The sequence below is a fragment of the Bacillus rossius genome, chromosome 5 (genome assembly GCF_032445375.1).
Source record: "Bacillus rossius redtenbacheri isolate Brsri chromosome 5, Brsri_v3, whole genome shotgun sequence".
Lineage (NCBI taxonomy): Eukaryota > Metazoa > Arthropoda > Insecta > Phasmatodea > Bacillidae > Bacillus > Bacillus rossius.
In genome coordinates, this window is record NC_086333.1 from 27,464,714 (window position 1) to 27,482,680 (window position 17,967).

Here is a 17,967-nt window from a genome sequence, read left to right on the forward strand (position 1 = left end):
AATGTCTGCTATAGCATTTGCTTTATCTATCGCGTCATATTTAATGCCCGCGTTTGTAACAATGGCCGGTGTGGAGATAAATTTATTTTTCCCTCGTAAATTGCGTGTGAGCCGCCACATTTGCCGAGGTTGAGTTGCGCACTCTGTTATTAAGTTTCCGTATTTTTCTATTTTTAAATCTTTAAGTTTTCGCGAGACTTGAGCTTTAAGGCGATTGTATTCAGTCCTAGCTTGCGGTGTTCTCGTTCGTTGATAAGTGTTGCGCGCCTGCCGTTTTAAAACGATTAGCATGTCTACATCTGGGTAATTTATTCGCGTAAATTCTCTTTTATTCACGATTTTCGTGTGTTTTTTGCGCACGTCTGTAATTGTGTCGGTGAAAAGTTTTACGTGAGTTTCGAGCTCATCTGCTGTGTCTATCGCTGGAGTTTCTGTAAAAGTTAATTCCAGGTCTTCGCGAAATTTGTCCCAGTCGGGAATACCAAAAGTGCGGCTAAATATCGCTGCGCAAAATTGAGCATTAAAAGTTAATTGAATAAGTACCGGAAAATGGTCTGAGTCAAGCTCATCTAATTTTTCTGAAATAACCTGCGCACCTGGTATGTTTGTAAGAGCTATATCTAATATCTCAGGCATGCCACCATTCGTTGGATAGCAAGTTGGCGAGCCTGGAGCAAAAATTTCGTAATTATTTGCTACCGAATGATCTAATAGTTTTCTGCCTGCTGGGTTAGTATTTTTGCATCCCCAGTCTTCGTTTTTGCTGTTTAAATCGCCTGCGATGAAAAAATGTTGCTGTGGATTAATTAATTTATTTAAATCCCTAGAAAGTAGTGGCTTATCTGGGGGTTTATATACTGCCGACATGCAGACATGCGCATTTTTATTACGAATATTTATGCTGGTGGCCTCTAGGTGCTCTAAGCCAGTTATTTCTATCGGATGGTGATGAATCCCGTGTTTAATTAATATGGCTGTGCCGCCCCCACGAGTGGCGCGGTCAGTGCGGTAAGTGGTGTAACCACAAATATTAAATCGATGATGCGGTGATAGGTGAGTCTCGGTAATGAATGCCACATCAATCCCATATATTACAAGGCACTGTTCCAACTCGTACGACCGAAGGCGGAGACCACATGCATTAAAGTTTAGGAGTTGTAGTGTTTTCCCCATGTTTACTGCCATTTACTGGAGCACTGTCGCGAGTGCTTCCAATAGAATGGTTTGGCGGTATTTAATGCTCTCGGTGGAGCGGATGCGTGCGTAATACGGTTCGAGTGCCTTCACTAAATTCCAATAATCGCACATGCGCAAGATCTCTGCGAGTTCCGCGAGGCTAGTGATATTATTATTTGGCTGTGCTTCTGGCGCGGTTTCTGTTCTATGCTGCTGGCTCTTCTCGACGCGAGCCTGCACGATTTCCGTTGCCGTGCGCCGCGGTGCGCTTACGCCTGACGTAGCTGCCGCGTATGACGTGAAAGCTACTGCCTGTGTTTGATTTATGCCCGGTTGGCTGGCCTGCTCGCTGGGCCGTGCGTTTCGCGGACTGCGCTCTGTTGTTGTTGTTGTTGCCCGGTGCACGTGTTCCCTGGTGGGCGCGGGGGGAGGGGGGAAACTTTCCCGCGTCGGTGCGGCCGGCTGTGCTCGCGAGGCTGTGCGCGCAGCTTTCTGTGCTGCCTGTTCCGCGGCGGCCTGTCTCCGCGACTCTACGATCTTCAAAAACGCGGGGCACTGTCGCCAGGCCGTGGTGTGGCCTGTCTCTTTACAGTTCGAGCACACCTTTGGTGCCTCCTCTGGGACTGGGCATTCGCTGCGGGGATGCGAACCCGCGCACCTGATGCATTTAGGTACTTCTGAACAGTTTCCGGTGGTGTGTCCGAAGGAACTACACATCTTACAGAGCGGGACGTCTTCCGCGCGAGTCGTGTACCGCTCAATCTTTATACCACTTGTGTAGTATAGTTGTTTGACGGCGTAGATGTCGTGCGCGCTAGGTGCCACGCACACCACGAATGACGGTGTTGGCTCGAAAAACTCTTGCCCTGAGTTGCGGTCTGTTAGCCGCCGACTGAGCTGTTTGATGAAATTTACTTTAAACCCGAGCGCGGTGAGCTCCTCAGAAATCGCATCAACCGGCGTGAATTTACTCAAATTCTTTATCACTACTTTTTCCCCTCGCTCGCTGGGCTGGGAGAAAGTGTGGAAAGGCACATCGTTTGCCTTAAACCAAGCGGTCGCTTTGTCTTGGTCCAATTTGCCATCAAAAGTTATGCGCACTTCTTGACGCTTCGTCAGCGTCATTCGGTTTTTGATGCCGAGTCGCGCGAAGGCAGGGCCCAAGCTGCCGATTGCCTGACTGTTGCGGATTACGAATGGTACGCGTTTGTAGCGCGGAGCCTCGTCAGTCGGTGTCCGTTGTTGCGGTGTCGGTACCGCTTGTGATGCATCGCTATTACGCCTGCGTTGTCTACGCTCAACAGTGGTGAAGCCACTGTTGTCGTCCTCGGTTGTGGTGGGCTGGAGCCCTGACGGTTTTTTAGACTGAACAGAGTGTTCAGTCTCTGAGTCGCTGCCCTCATGCGTGCGCTTCGTCGCGGTGCCGACCTCCATCTCCTCGTCGCTACTACTCATCGCAAGTAGGTGCCCCGCCTTGAAAAAAGCAGGGCACACAACAGGCGTATCGTCCGACCTAACTAGCGTGGTATTCCTATCTGTTCGCCGCGTCCTAACTAGCTAACGACCTAGCACCTTACGCACTGGCCACTGACCTGAGCTTCCTTTTTAGGAACGCCAGGCTAGGCAAAGAGAGAGGCTGACCCTTCTCCGACCAGCACGCGGTAAAGAATGAGTAGGGGCTCCGCCGTTTCCTCATATGCTCGGCCGGGAGCGTGTGACAGCGATACCGGGAACTATTACGTTCCCATAACTCGCTATGTGGTCGCCAATATAAATAGTGCAACCCCGTCACTTTGATCGAATCATTGGAAACGTCGGCGGGGCGCGATGTGTGTGATTTTAAGATTAAAGGTGGCTCACGGTCCAGAAGAAGTAAAATAGCTGTCGCATGTTGCTTGGCTCTATTTTTAATAGTGTAGGTGTCAGGCGGGGGGAGGTCACCCTTTCCCCTCAGTTAGTTGGCTAACTGATGCATGAGAGTGTCGTGATGTCTGTATTTAGAGGCGTGTGGAGTGTGCGCAAAAATGGCCTAATTAATTTCGTTGTGTGAGTGTAGTGTATAGCTCCAAGGCCGCACATACCCGGCTGACCAAGCAGGCATATCATCGTGTAAGTTTACCGATGTGTAGGAGAAATTACATAGATTAGTAAACACCTGGCCGCCTTAGGACCGAACTATTGCGTTCCAGTATAGTTCGGTCAAAGTTAGGCTAAACCAGTATTGCTGTAGTTAGCCCCCAGGCTGTTGTCGTCTAAACCTGAAAAATAGAGAGTGAAATTAGTAAATGAATGTCATCCTATTCTATTATTGTTCGAGCAGAGAGATGCCCTCGTCCAGTTTTTTTTTTTTTTTTTTTTGTCGCAATTCAAAAACCCATGCCTTCCGAAACGCGGCCGGCACTGGAGGTGAAGCCTGCCAGGCGGGTCTCGCCCTTCAGGCATACGGAGTCAGCCCTAACACACAGGCAGTGGACCGCTGCATGGGTCAAAACCTACACCTGCATGCTTCGGACCATTTCGAATTAGCAAGAAAATGAAAGTTACATTAATGAATTAATTAATAATGGCTGGGGAAAACAACTAGCAAGGACTAGTGGAGGAGGTGGGGGAAGGAAAGATTTGGTAATTAAAGGAATTTGGGCCTGCGGTCGAGTTGTCGCTGGTTTATAATTAGAGCCCCGCTGGGTCAAAGGTAGTGTAGGGGCTAGAAAAATGAGGGTATCTATCAGAGAAAGGACTACATCTTGCTCAGCCAATGGCAGACAAGCTGTCTCCCCATTGGCTGTGCACTATGGAGTTAAAGCGGATTGGTTATGGTACGTTGAGTATTGGCTATTGTTTTGTGCTGCAGGAATGTTTCTTTCTTAATCAAAGGGATCCACATATCTTTTAATTCAATGCTCTGCTGGCTGAAAATATTTTTATTGCTAATAATAAAGGCTGATTCTTTGATTTTCCTTTTTATTTTATCGGGTTCCTGTATGAGTGGTGTGGAGTCTTCCCAGAGAATTTTGTGGCTATTTTCCCATGTATGTTCAGCAAGTCTGGATTTTAGGGTTTCACCCTTTTTGCAGTTGTTTTTGTGTTCTTTGATTCGGGTGGATAGAGCTCTGCCAGTTTCACCTACATACATGTGGTCACATTCACAGGGGATCTGATACACACAGTTGTGAGTTTGTAATTTTTTTGTGGCTGGTTTCACCTTGGTAACAATACTTTTAATAGTAGATTTAGAACTGAATGCTGTTTTAAGTCCATATTTGTTTCCCAGGCGTCTTATTTTTTTCTGAAAGCCCTTGAACATATGGAATGACTAGGGTTCCTGCTGGTTTCTCAGTTTCTGTGGATTTAAGTGTTTTGTTGGATTTCATATGCTGTTTGATGATGTGGACAGGGTAACCATTGGCTATGAGTTCCTTTTTTATATGATTGTGTTCAACCGCAATAGATTTCTCATCAGAACAGCATCACTAAACTTAGAAAACAATTGTAGTACAAATTTTGAAATCAAATTGAATCCCAACTGTGAATTTTGGTTGATGTTGTATATTTACGTGATTAGTGATGCCTATAAGTGTCAGTTGCAATGGGGTTTGTGCATGAGCCTACGTTGCTGTGGTTGCAGAGCTGGACCCAGTCGACGTCGCGCATGTGGCCGAGGTGATGTCGGAGGTGAGGAGGAAGGTGGCCCTCCTGAGGGAGCAGCTGGATGCTGTGAGGGTGCAGCTGGAGGCAGAAGAGCAGCACTCCCAGTCCAAGATCGACAACTGCAGGTGTGCCGCTGGCCAGTTCCACGAGCTCATGATCATTCCTCTGAACATTGCACCAACTTATTCTAGTAGAAGTGGATGGGATCCTGAAACCCAGGGACGAGACCATTTCCGAACTTCGGGCAAATAATTACAGTGAAAGTCCGTTGTAGCGAATACGGTCTATAACGTAAAGTCCGCTATAAAGATAATTGCCATCGGCACCGTCAGTTTTGCATATGCTGCGTAGGATAAAAATTTCGGAAATAACGAATGCAGCGTGGGCTAATTTCCACTATAGCAATAGATAACACCTCTAATTTTGCTCTAAAACAATGAGAAAACGTCTACAATTTCCTTAATAAATGAAAAACAGCTTCGCACAATTCCACGCGTCCGGCAAATGAAACAACGCGCATGACGTGGCTGTCTTGGCAACACCGCACAAGGTGGGGCCCCACAGCGAGCATAGCTTGCCTCCCGGCGACGAAAGCAAGACGGCCCCGCTGCGAGAATTACTTATTTAGAATCGCGCCGACTGTAGCCCGTAAATGAGCATAACTCGTCTCACACTTGCATCGTAAGCGTGCGGGGAGTTGACGAACACGGAACTTGTCGAGCTCGTCTCTTCTAATCAAAACGAAGCGGCGTCTGAATATGACGACGAACCAAGTGTCGTATCTGTTCCGTCGAAAACATCAATGATGGAGGCACTTGACACAATCAGTCGTTTTTATCAGCATACAAATGCTTCGACGAAAGATTTGATGAACTTCCAAGTGGTCCAGTCGTTTATTTTGTCCGAAAGTCTAGTGAAATCAAGGCAAACTAAAATTGATTCGTTTTTTAAAAAGTGATTTTTAATTTTGTGTTATTTTCCAAGGGTCTGTACGAGTGATTATTTTTGTGTAACTAACCAATTGTCGGAAAAAAATATTTTATATAATTTGTAAGGTTGTCCAACGTAATTAGAGATTTTTAAATTTTTTTTTTGTATTCAAAACTCCGCAAATATGCACCCGATATCATCAGCTTAGCGCACATGTCTCCAGCAAACCAGCTGCAGTCAAAGCGACAGGAAGCGGCCGGCATGACCTTGCGTGACCCTGCCCGCCCGTCTCCATGTAAACAAACAGCTGTGCGCTTAGCCACGATGTGCGTGACGGCCTTATCACGGCCACGCAGTCTCATATTTCGTTGCCGGCAAGTGCTTATATAGCTTAAAAATGTTATTTTAGTAAGTTTTATGTATATTTCCTTTACTTTGGTTGTGAATTTCCATAGTAAAAATAAGCGAGAAAATAATATATTTTAAAAATGCTGCAAAAATAAGATTTTTTTTAAATTTTGGCTATAACGAAAATTTGCTATAACATAAACTTTTGGCGCCGTTATAAATTTACGTTATAACGGACTTTTACTGTATTCTCCATGGAATAATACTTTGAAAAAACAAATTTTTTTTATAGTAAAAATTTTGGGTACACATCGTTTGCCCTACAGGCGTTTTCCCTAAACGTAGGGCAAATGCCTGTAGGGCAAACGACTTTAGGGCAAATGCCGTTTAGTGCAAACGACAGTAGGGCAAACACCGGCAAGCACTTATGTTTTGGATTAACAAAACCACATAAACTTTTAGGGCAGACGCCTGTAGGGCAAACGACTGTCGAAAAACGTCTTTCAGGGCAAACGCCTTTAGGGCAAATGCCGGGGCTTGGTCCGAATGGGATTATCAAACATTTTGTGCAAACGCCATTAGGGAAAATGCCTGTAGGGAAAACGCCTGTAGGGCAAATGCCTTTAGGGCAAACGCCTGTAGGGCGAATGCCTTTTAGGTCAAACGCCTGTAGGGCAAATGACTTTAGGGTAAACGAAGTTTATGTTATTTTGGGTAATGTAGGTTTTTTCAATTATGTATCGATTCAAACAGTGTTCTTGTAGTTTATATTTCCTCCGCAGGTGGCAGTACCTCAATAAATGTTTTCCCTCTAAATGCAACGTTTACAAAACCTTCGCTAGATGGCACTTATGTAAGCTATATCGAGGTTTTGTGGGAAATTCATGTGGTATGTACTTCCTAGATTCACCAACAGATGGTTCCCTGCGCTAAGTTCAATGTTATCGAATATTTTTTCTGTAAAATATTTTGGAACATTAGGTGATGTAAGGTCTTCGACCAAAAAAAAATCGTATAATAAAAAAAAACAGTATTGGCGATTTAACAAAAATATTGCTGGAAAAAGGTTCAACTTTTTTTCTGGGGCTTTGCTTATTTCAATTTCAGCCGTCAGACGCGCATTACGCTATGATTACTTAAAATATTACAAGCATATAGGTAAATAATGTGAATACTAGCTGTTAATATTTTCTTAATTAGTATAATAGTACTAATGCGGTTAAACTCCTACATATTGTTCATACTATTTTATTCTGGAATGTATACACAACATACAGCTGAAGTACACAATGAAGAAGTATTCCAGTTCGTTTGTTCTGGGTTTTCCATAATTTGCATTTATTTTGTAATGTTTGTGTTAGATCACTTTGAAGTTCAGTTATAAGAGTTGGCCGATAATAGTCATTGGTTGGCATGATTCTTAAAATAGGCTATATCCGTAATATAATATATATTAAAATATATCCATAATATTTCCCATATTTCCATAGTGGATTCCACTTATTGTATTCCCAAAATAAAATAATGAAGATACGTAATGGTATTTCTCAATAATAATAATGTGACTTTAGCCCACCGCACACAGAACGACTTTCCTTGCGGGATTGTATGCATATTTGTTTGTTCCACAATATTCCTTCTTCCAAAGTGACTTGCAATGACGCGATGTAATGTTCTTAACAGTTCATTTTCAGGAAGATCACACCCTTGTACATTAGTAACTTGCCCTGATGAGGATCCATAGTCAACATTTGGTTTAGTCGATTGGAGTTCACGCCGTTTTAGTTTCAACCGACTATCTTCTTGGTAAGCCAGTTTACGCCGAGTTGTGCCGTGTCGAATCTTTTTACGAATGATTTTCTTGTGTATTGAACCAGGGCTCCTTCCTGACATTTTTTTGAAAGGACTCTTCTCCCAAGCTAAACCTTTCTTGAATCTTGTCCGGCCATGTAACATTTACGCTGAAAAGAGCCTCGCTGTGTCTGTATATAGGTAATTTATTATTATGCGTCCATTAAATTTGGCAACGAGGCTCGTATAGCATCTGAAACAGAGTTATATTTAATGATCTTTCTTTGTGTATTATACTTTTACGTAATTCATTATTGTACATTCCACGACATCAAAATCGTTCCTAGTTTACACTCATACCTATGACATTCATTAAAATATTGTGGCAATATGGATGATATGATTAAATGCATTTTGAAAAGTTGTACATTTCATTGGCTGTCACACATTAAATCAGTCTTTTATTATACTTTACTTGTTCCCATAAAACTTATTAGGGGTTAAGCTATAGATGATCTGTGCGAATTAGCAAAATATGCACACTCTCGATGGAAGTATTTTCACCGCATTCTACAAACATATTAATAAAACGACAGATTCAGTTGGGCACATGTTATATAAAAATTGAAAATAGGCATGAAGCTCTCGGAGGCTATTTTAACAATAACTTTTAAACACGGAAAATGTTTTTATAAATGCATATGTATAATCCTCTGCCTTAAATTGCAGGCAAGAATAATAAAATTTTGTAAGCTCCTTTTGTTAACACTTGTTTTTATATATAGCAGCAATATTAAATTAAGTTAATTCGTTCGCTAGTTAACCACCCCCCCCCCCCCCCTTCACCATGGAAAATATTACATAATCAACCTCTCTGTTAAAAAATGATTTAAAAAATACAATCCAGTCACTGAGATTGGCGCACCATCTGTTGTAAGGTTCAATTACCAGCTGCATTCTTAGACTTAAACGTTGGCAAAGCAAACCGTATGTGCTGCCATCTAATTTGTGAATTTTGTACTTTGTACTCATTTGGAGAATGGTTCCAACATTTGTCAACACTGGCGACACACGTAAGGACATCTATCTTCGAAAAAGTTCGTAGGGCAAACGCCTGTAGGGCAAACGACATTAGGGCAAATGCCTTTAGGGCAAACGACTGTAGGGCAAACGCCGGCAAGCATTCATTTTCGGATTATTGAAAATTCGCAAACTTTTAGGGCAAACGTCTGTAGGGCAAAGGCCTGTAAGGCAAATGACTGTGGAAAAACTTATTTTAGGGCAAACGCCTTTAGGGTAAATGCCGGAGCTTGGTCCGAATGTGATTATCAAACATTTTGTTCAAACGCCTTTAGGGCAAATGCTGGCTGGCTGGCTGGCTGGGTTCTGGCTGGCTGGCTGGCTGGGTTCTGGCTGGCTGGCTGGGTTCTGGCTGGCTGGCTGGGTTCTGGCTGGCTGGCTGGGTTCTGGCTGGCTGGGTTCTGGCTGGCTGGGTTCTGGCTGGCTGGGTTCTGGCTGGCTGGCTATGCAATCCAGGCAATTGTACTTAAGAAGCTACCAGAAGAAATCCTTGATTATCTGGCAGCCCTAATAAATGCTATATTTAATTTACAATACTTCCCCTTGCAATGGAAAGAAGCGAACGTAATTGTTTTTCAAAAACCTGGCAAAGATAAAACGCTCCCACAAAATTATAGACCCATTAGTTTACTAAGTATACTATCAAAGGTGGCTGAGTATATTCCTTCAAAGACTCAACACCCACATTAAAAATAATAATGTCTTGCCTGATGAGCAATTCGGCTTCCGTGGCAACTATTCCACCACACATAAATTAATGCGAATGACTGAACAAATAGTTAAAGCATTTAATTGGAATGACTATAGTGTAGCGACATTTATAGATGTTGAAAAAGCATTCGATAAAGTATTCCATGCGGGGCTAATTTATAAATTATACCAAGCAGGCTTCCCGACTGCTACATAAAATTACTAGTCTCATATTTAAGTGAACGATCATTTAGAGTCACGACTGAAGGGGCACAGTCTGACGTGAAACAAATCAAGGCAGGAGTCCCGCAGGGCAGTATTCTAGGGCCAGTATTATTTATTATTTTCATTTATGACATGCCTAAACCTGATCATAGATTTGTACAATTTGGATTATATGCAGATGACACGGTTCTCTTTAGTAGGTCACATAACTTAAATTTGGCAGCAAAAAGGCTACAAACCGCATTAAACCTATTTGAAAATTGGTGCACAAAATGGCGAATTAAAGTAAATCCGACAAAGTCAGAAACCATAGTATTCACGCGTAAACATCTACCAGAACTAAAAATAGACCACGCCTAACACTTTTTGATGTTGTAATACCACATAAAAATGTAGTCAAATATCTAGGAGTACATATGGATAGAAAACTATTGTGGCGCGATCAAAAGAAAGAAAAAACTAATAATAATAATACATTCATTTTTATGTAAAATCTAACCAAAATTAATAATGATTTATATCCAACCACAAACAAAATACCTTAACTACTTGTGCATAATGGAAGAAACATGACTATAAATTAATTATGAAACTTTACAAAAACATCAGCAACATAACACATTCTCAGTTCAAATGTGATCAGTTGCAGGAGGCAGGAATTATGCTGTGCTACATGGTTTAGGTGTCCAAAAATTTGTTTTAGATGCCTGTTTTGGAATCTTGGGGAGAATTTGTATTCTGTAAATCTAGAACCTGACATTTGCAGCTGACTGATTGTTCTGTGAGAGCAATAAATGATATATTAACTAGACATAGTATGATTGTATTAAACTCTCTCTCTCTCTCTCTCTCCCTCTCTCTCTCTCTCTCTCTCTCTATCTATATATATATATATATATATATATATATATATATATATATATATATATATATATAAAACTTCAACTCACTGGTATTGGGTTTAGATATGGTACAATGCATCCAGGCTCAGGTTGAATGATATTTACATCTGTCAGGCAAGTTACTTGGAGAAAATTTTCTTGTGACTGGATTTGACTCTTGTTTGTTACACTGGTCTAGAACAGACACACTTGTACTACTAGTGACTTGTGATGTGTGACAAGCTCCGGGCGGTTTGTCTTCAGCTTTTAAGAAGGCAGATGCTGAACAGAATTGACGTACTATCGGACCCTGTGTTCTGGCTACAGAAATATACTCTGTGCCAGAGACCCGTGGCATGTTGCAATGACTGGGTGAGTTAAAATATCCTCCGACACCACATACCTGAGGAAGAGTGGCAAGACTGAGGTGGACAGGGGGATGATCACGTAGCTAACGCGCAACTTGCTGAAGTGCTGGCTGCCGGCAGGAGTTGTGTTGACTCAGCTGCGGCTGTGGGTCACATGTGACTAGATAGTATGCTGCTAACTGGAGATAAGAAACTGCTAAAACTGCAACGGGCCAGACACTCGTTACCTTCAGCACACGCACATGTCACGAATGGAGGGGCTGACTGCCTAGTGATAACAGACCTGTGTGGCATTCTGGACCCGTTTTTAAAGAAACTGTTCTGAAAATTGTATATGTACAGACAGGATTTATGATAAATTGTGATAAAACCTAAATACACCTAGAAACAAGCTTGTCAATACACCATGTAGTTAGTACATGTAGTTACACAAATTAAACATGAAATTTATGTGCATATTAAACATAACTTACAGCACAAAATGTAGTTTTTTTCCTATACAAACTTCAATGAATGCTATTAATTTAGCGTGTAGTCTGTACCACACTGTATGGATGTAAGGTATAAATAAAATTAAGATTTTTTGATTAAATGATGATGCATTTCTTTGGTTCCTATGTTGGTATATTTTTCAAACACACAAATTTTTAGGAGTAAATCTGTTCTAGACATGACTAGTAATTGTAAGGGACAAGATTATATGGTGAATTGCAATAAAATTGAAATAAGACCGAAAAGCATATCAGTGCACCATATTGCATCAAAATGCATGTTAAATCATTAAATTAAACAGCTTTTAATCAAAACTTAATTACTTTGCAAAAAAAATATCTTTTAATGTTTGAAAATTAAAGTTATGTCATTTTTTCCATACTTAGTTAGTACCAAAGTGCATATTTCAGAAAAAAATAATTTTATTGGTTTGATACTGCATTTCTGTTAGAATCACTTTTAAACTTGAAATGCCTGTTTGTTTATTTATTTATTGTTTGTTTTAAATGTATCTGTTTGAGACAAACTTATTACAAATAATTTTATGGTATACAGAAGAGAAATCTTCTGTTTGAAAACAAAATTACACTAAAAATAAAAACATAAAACTTTATGTTTAGTTTATACAACTTACACTATATATCTTATTGTAAAATAATGCAAGATGTATCACAATTATCAGTACACTGTTTTGGTAAAGTTAAGTACTATATTTTTTATAAATCAAAACTATAAACTTAAACAATAACCCAAAACATTCTCTTTGAAAAAAATTTGGCTCTAAAATAAAACCAAAAAATCTTGTCCTTTTTATATCTGAAAAGCTTTCTAATAAAGACCATTGTAATATTAAGGAAACTGCAGTTATAAATAATGCTGTTACTGTTCTGGTTATTTTTATTATTTGGTCAGTTGTTTAAGTAAGGTGGGTTTTTTTTTCGTATATTTATTAAAATTTTTTGGTTCATTTAAAGTTGCAGTAGTGATTTTTCATTTTCATTTTGTTGTACTTTATAATATGACATAACTATAAAACAATTTTTTCTGAAAATTACAACTGTGTGAGTCTCTGTTATAATCCAGGTGCAACATTATTTTTGTAGGGAGGAGGTCACCAGTCTTAATCAGGAAATACGTATGAAAAAGGAGCAGTTAAATCAGAAGAAGAGTGATGAACGTAAAGCAGCAAGGCAGATTGCTGGGGTAACATTCTTCTCTTATATTTTCATTAATAAGTTTTGTTAGGAAATGTATATGTTTTGAGAATACCTACATTTTAAGACACATTTTTCTGCTGGTTGACCATGCTTCGTAATGTCAGTGTCATACATGTGACTGTACTTAGTTATGTGTTCATTTAATTTTATTTGCTCATAGAATCTATAAATGATTCCATTCATTTTAGCTTCAAAAAGTAATTGAAATCAAAAGAATGTATTATCTCACTATATGTACTCGTCCCATATTATGAGATTATTATTTTAATGATATTGACCATAATTTTTTCAGCTAATTCTTATCTTAATTCTTTGCCTGGAGTCGAATATTTACTACAATAGATATACCTCTGTTAGTCGTGTGGAAGTCTCAAACACATGGATTACCGTATCTTCTCAAATACGCCCCACCCTTGAACAAGCTTGGTACCCCTAATATTAAATCATATCCAAAAATATTTGTTGATTAAAAAATAAATGCATTAATCTTTTCAATATAGAACTTACAGACATATTTTTGTATTTATGTTAAATTTTTAACCTGGATTTAGTAATGATAAATTGCAAATTGTTTTTAAGGTTTTCTGTAAAACAAATAGGTAGATTTTTTGTACTAGTACCAATGTCTGCCAAGCTGGAAAACAATTATTGGAATTTCCGTGTGCCTCTCTCCTGGTATTAACCAATTCCAGGCATTTTTTTATGTTTTTTAAAGTATTCACATTGAATGTCAGTTAGTTGCACAAATTTTATATTGAAATAAATTATACATATTACATATTTTGTATTTATAATCAAATTGGAGAACATATTTCACCAAAAAATAATTTGCTATGATTTTTATAGGGCTTTGAACATAAAAGCTGGGCTTATGCGGTGCTCCAATTTTTCGGTGCTGATTTCGCTTTCTTTAGAGTTTAAAAATTTGAAAATACAACACTCAAAACCTTATTTCAAAATCTTATCTTAGGTTTCACTTTCAGGTATTTTTGTGCTTTTCTTTTACGTGGCGATCTGTAAAGTGGACAAAATATTTGTCCTGCAGGAAAGGGAAACAGTCATAAAATTTTCCAGAAAAAAAGTTATCTTCAGTGCAGGAGGACCACAAACATTAAATTAATCTCTAACTCACATTAAAATGTCAAATTCTTGAGCCACCGACCAGCACAACTTCACGTGACAATGTCCGAGCGATGACTAGACAGACAGGGCACAGTACAAAAACCACAAAAAAGTACAAACTGTAAACTTCCCTGGAAAAGCTGCCTTTTTGTTGGATACAAATATTGTTCTGACAACGCTATTCTGTGATTACCTGGTCAGAAAGCTTTCCTACAGTCCGAGTCCTGGCTAACGTCGCTGTATTTCTCTACCACAGGATGTGATAAAATATAATGTGTCATTTCGGTGCCTCAAAATTGTACATCTTTTTTTCTAACTCCAAAACCTATGTCATGTATTCTAGAAAAGTCACCAACACACTATGATATACATGTAAAATTAAATTATAGCTTTAAAAGTAATGCTTAAATGAAATAAAACAATGATAATCACACATGTAAATAGTAACCTAGCCAAACTTGATTTAATAGGCTAAGACGTAGTTAAATGGCATAGCAAAAAAAAAAATTAATTAAAAAAAAATGTTTTGTTCATAGAAACCTTTAAAAATTATAATTTGCACCTATATGTTTTTATAAACTACACAATTTTTATGTATAGCTTTTGTAATTCTTAATAAATTTATACAAACCTGAATATTACAGTGACACTTAACTTTGTCTTATTTCACTCCAAAATATTTGTAACATTGTTTTCCTTTTGCCTGTTTCTAGTATTGCTCTATACATGTGAGGTTATTGTGTTTGGCTGTTGTTTTGTACTAGAGTGTGTGCGTGTCTGTTTTTGCAGGTGAAAATATCGGATGCGGATGTGGAGAAGGTAGACGCAGAGCTGGACAGGGTCACCATGGATCTGAAAGTGGCACAAAGCATGCACGAAGCTGAGAACTGGAAGGAGAAGTTGGGAGAACTCAGGGGGCAGCGAACAGAGTAAGGGAGCTGCCCTTTATACTTATGCTGCTGGCCTATTCACTTTAGCAACATGTTGGTATGTCAGGGTACATAGCGGATTTACCCGCGTACGGGTCGCATATTCTATGCCGATTTTTAGTTCAAAAAGTGTAGTGCGATTCTTATGTGAATTATGACTTTGTTTAAAAGAAAATTTATAATCCGGTGTGTCGAGTATGTATGTAAATAATTCTCCTGTGTTTGTTTTTAATAAGTAATTTATGAGTAAGTATTAACTGTTTAGTTAAAATATCTGAGCAGTGCTTGAAAAGCACTATGAATGGCACCATTGTGCTACGTCTGCCCAGCCGCTACACCAGTCGCCCAAACGCAGATGGCGCCCGCGATTGTGACGTGCTGGGCTGGCATTTGGCTGGAGGAGGGGAATTATAAAAATAAACCAGCGAGTGTATATGTAGCAGTGTTGACTGTTCTCCCTCCCTAACCCACACTTGTCTGTGAATTGGCACAATCTTCACATGTCTATTTCCACAGGTTTTTAAGATGCAACTGTGGCCCAACATAATTGATTTTTTGCTTGAGATTCCTCAGCTTTCAAATGCAACATTCCATGACAAAACTACCGCCCTCCTTGGTGCTTTTAAGCTGCTTTTTACATTCTTCAGTAATTTAATGTGTGTGCTAGTTTTTATAAAAGAAACTAACAAGAAAGGGTAGCCTGCTAACTTTTTCTTATATTCTGTATAAGGACTGGTTTAAAAAAACACAATAGCCAGGAAGGGATACACTGATGTCTTTTGTTATTAGGAGAGGTAATAAATCAGCAGGGGAGAAGTGGAGAAATGTGGGCTGGCTACACTCCTTTCTACACAGTTATAAAGCAGCACAGAAAGCAGACAAAAAGAGGATTCAGACTAACACCAGTGCCATATTTCTTACCCATCAATAAGCTAAGACATGGAACAAAGACTTCACTTGTACTCTACTGTAGACAGACATATGGTGCGATTCATACTTGAGGGCACCCTTATGGCAAAAAAATTGTATTTTTATTACCCAAATTATAGCTGCAACCCATAGGCAGGGGCAACTCTTCTGCAGGTAAATACTGTACTGGTTATTAAAGTCACGAAAAAGCTATGGTTGTGAAACTGAAGGACTGGTTATGAAAATTATGGAAAATATCCCAAACTAAACAGTAACGCTGCTGGAAGTCATGAAACTTAAGTGACCAACAGCCTTTTGCTAACTTTCATTTTGTTTTTTGACACCTCACTTCAGTTTATAGTTGCACATTAAATATAAATAGTTTGAGACTGATGGTTTAAATTGTGTGAAAATTATCTCTTTAAAATGTTAACTAACTAGCATAAAATAATGTAGGTTCCTGCATTTGCTCAATGTGGCTTATTAGATGTGTGATACAAGAAAGTTGTAAAAAAATTGTATTGAAAGGTCTTGAAAAGTCCTGAAATTGGTTCACAATATTGTATGTGCCAATTCTGTGGACAAAAGTACATATTAAATTATGGAAGAAAAACAGAATGAATCAGATCAATTCCATTGGTATTATTTTATATTTCCTTTTGAAATTTAATTTTATGTTCAAGGTTTTTATTGTACTTCTGTTTTATCACCCACCCCACTTCTCCTCTTGTCTTACATCACCTCATATCATCTGTAATTATGACCTCAATGTTGACAAGGTTTTTGTGCTCCAATCAATTAATTCATTCATTCATTTTATATTTAATGTTTTAATTTTACCAAATGCTTTGTGTTGATTTTATAAATGGGTTTCTATTCAGTAATAAGTATTCAATTTTAAATTTTAGATTTGAGAAGAACTTGCGAGCTGTAGATGAACGTGTTATAGAACTTCAGAGTCAGAGTAACTTGCTAGCAGAGATAAAGATCTTGGAGCAAACTAAGGCAGAAAAAGAAGAGAAAATCCTTAGCCTGTAAGTAAATAACATATTTGAATATTTTTAGTTCAGTTTTGTGTTTGTTTTTAATATCAGTTTTGTGTTTGTTTTTAATATTGAATAGATATATTTATTATTTTATCTACGTGTTATTGTTCCCTTTGAGTCCACTGAAGCCATTATGATGCACTACCACCACAGTCAGTGTTCATCTGTGCTGCCATTGCAAGTGAAATGCCCAGTGCCAGTGGGACATAGTGCATCGAAGGAATGGCTCGTTCAATACACTAGTCCTGCTGATAACCACCCCAGAGCAGGGTCTCCACAGTTAGTACTTTCGTACTAGATCTAGTACTTTTATAACTTATTAAGTGGTTTAGTACAGATCTAGTACAATTTTTCTTTAATATAATAATATTATTGTAGCTCCAATATGTTTTATTATTAAGCGTAATTATTTTTAAAAAACTATGGATTGTATGTGTGTGTGGTGTGATATTTATGTTCGAGCATTGTAAAGTCATAATAACTTCCAAAATTGTTAAAAACCATAACAAATTATAATTTAGTACTTTTTTTTCTAATCTATTACTTTCTTCTCGCCTAAATTGGTACGAAATATTTTTTTCCTTGTGGACACCCTGCCCCAGAGGTGAGCTCCACCTCTCGGGAAGGTCGTTGTGTTTGCGACTCTCAATCGGGCTGGCTGTGTGTGTGTGTGTGTGTGTGTGTGTATGTATGACCATGAGCCCCATGGCCTTTGTACTAGGTACTGACAGTCCATCTTGTGGTTGTGTCTTGGTTGTGTAGTTAGTGGCATCCTTCACTCACATGGCAACGACCCTGCTGCTAATGCCCTTTATTGCCACTGGTGATGTCACAACCCTGAGGACATTGGCCACCTCGTGTTCCCCATCTGCTAGTGCAACTTTCCTATGCTAGCTGGCACTCTTTTCATGTCATCCCAACCACCTCAGTCACTCCAAACCACCGTTTGTTAGACCATCATCCCTGTATTCCAACTCCAATGCAGTGGGGCAATGCTGGCCATATTTAGAAGATTGGGATTTGTGACTGCTTGAGAGTCCTGTTGTACTCTGAGGGTTCACAGTTATGTGTATACTGATATAAAATTATATTAAAAAAAATTCTTTAATTGTATG

The 17,967-nt window shown here is 39.2% G+C and overlaps 1 protein-coding gene across 2 annotated transcripts in view; it reads left to right on the forward strand.

The window, feature by feature from the left end:
* Nucleotides 1-17,967, forward strand: part of LOC134531663 (DNA repair protein RAD50-like) — a 253,543-nt gene that overhangs the window by 77,429 nt on the left and 158,147 nt on the right. For both annotated transcript variants that reach the window (XM_063367443.1, XM_063367442.1), the window contains exons 9-12: nt 4,802-4,949; nt 12,733-12,832; nt 14,758-14,897; nt 16,715-16,840. In XM_063367443.1, coding sequence (XP_063223513.1) covers nt 4,802-4,949; nt 12,733-12,832; nt 14,758-14,897; nt 16,715-16,840 — 514 coding nt within the window. The remainder of the gene's footprint in view (nt 1-4,801; nt 4,950-12,732; nt 12,833-14,757; nt 14,898-16,714; nt 16,841-17,967) is intronic.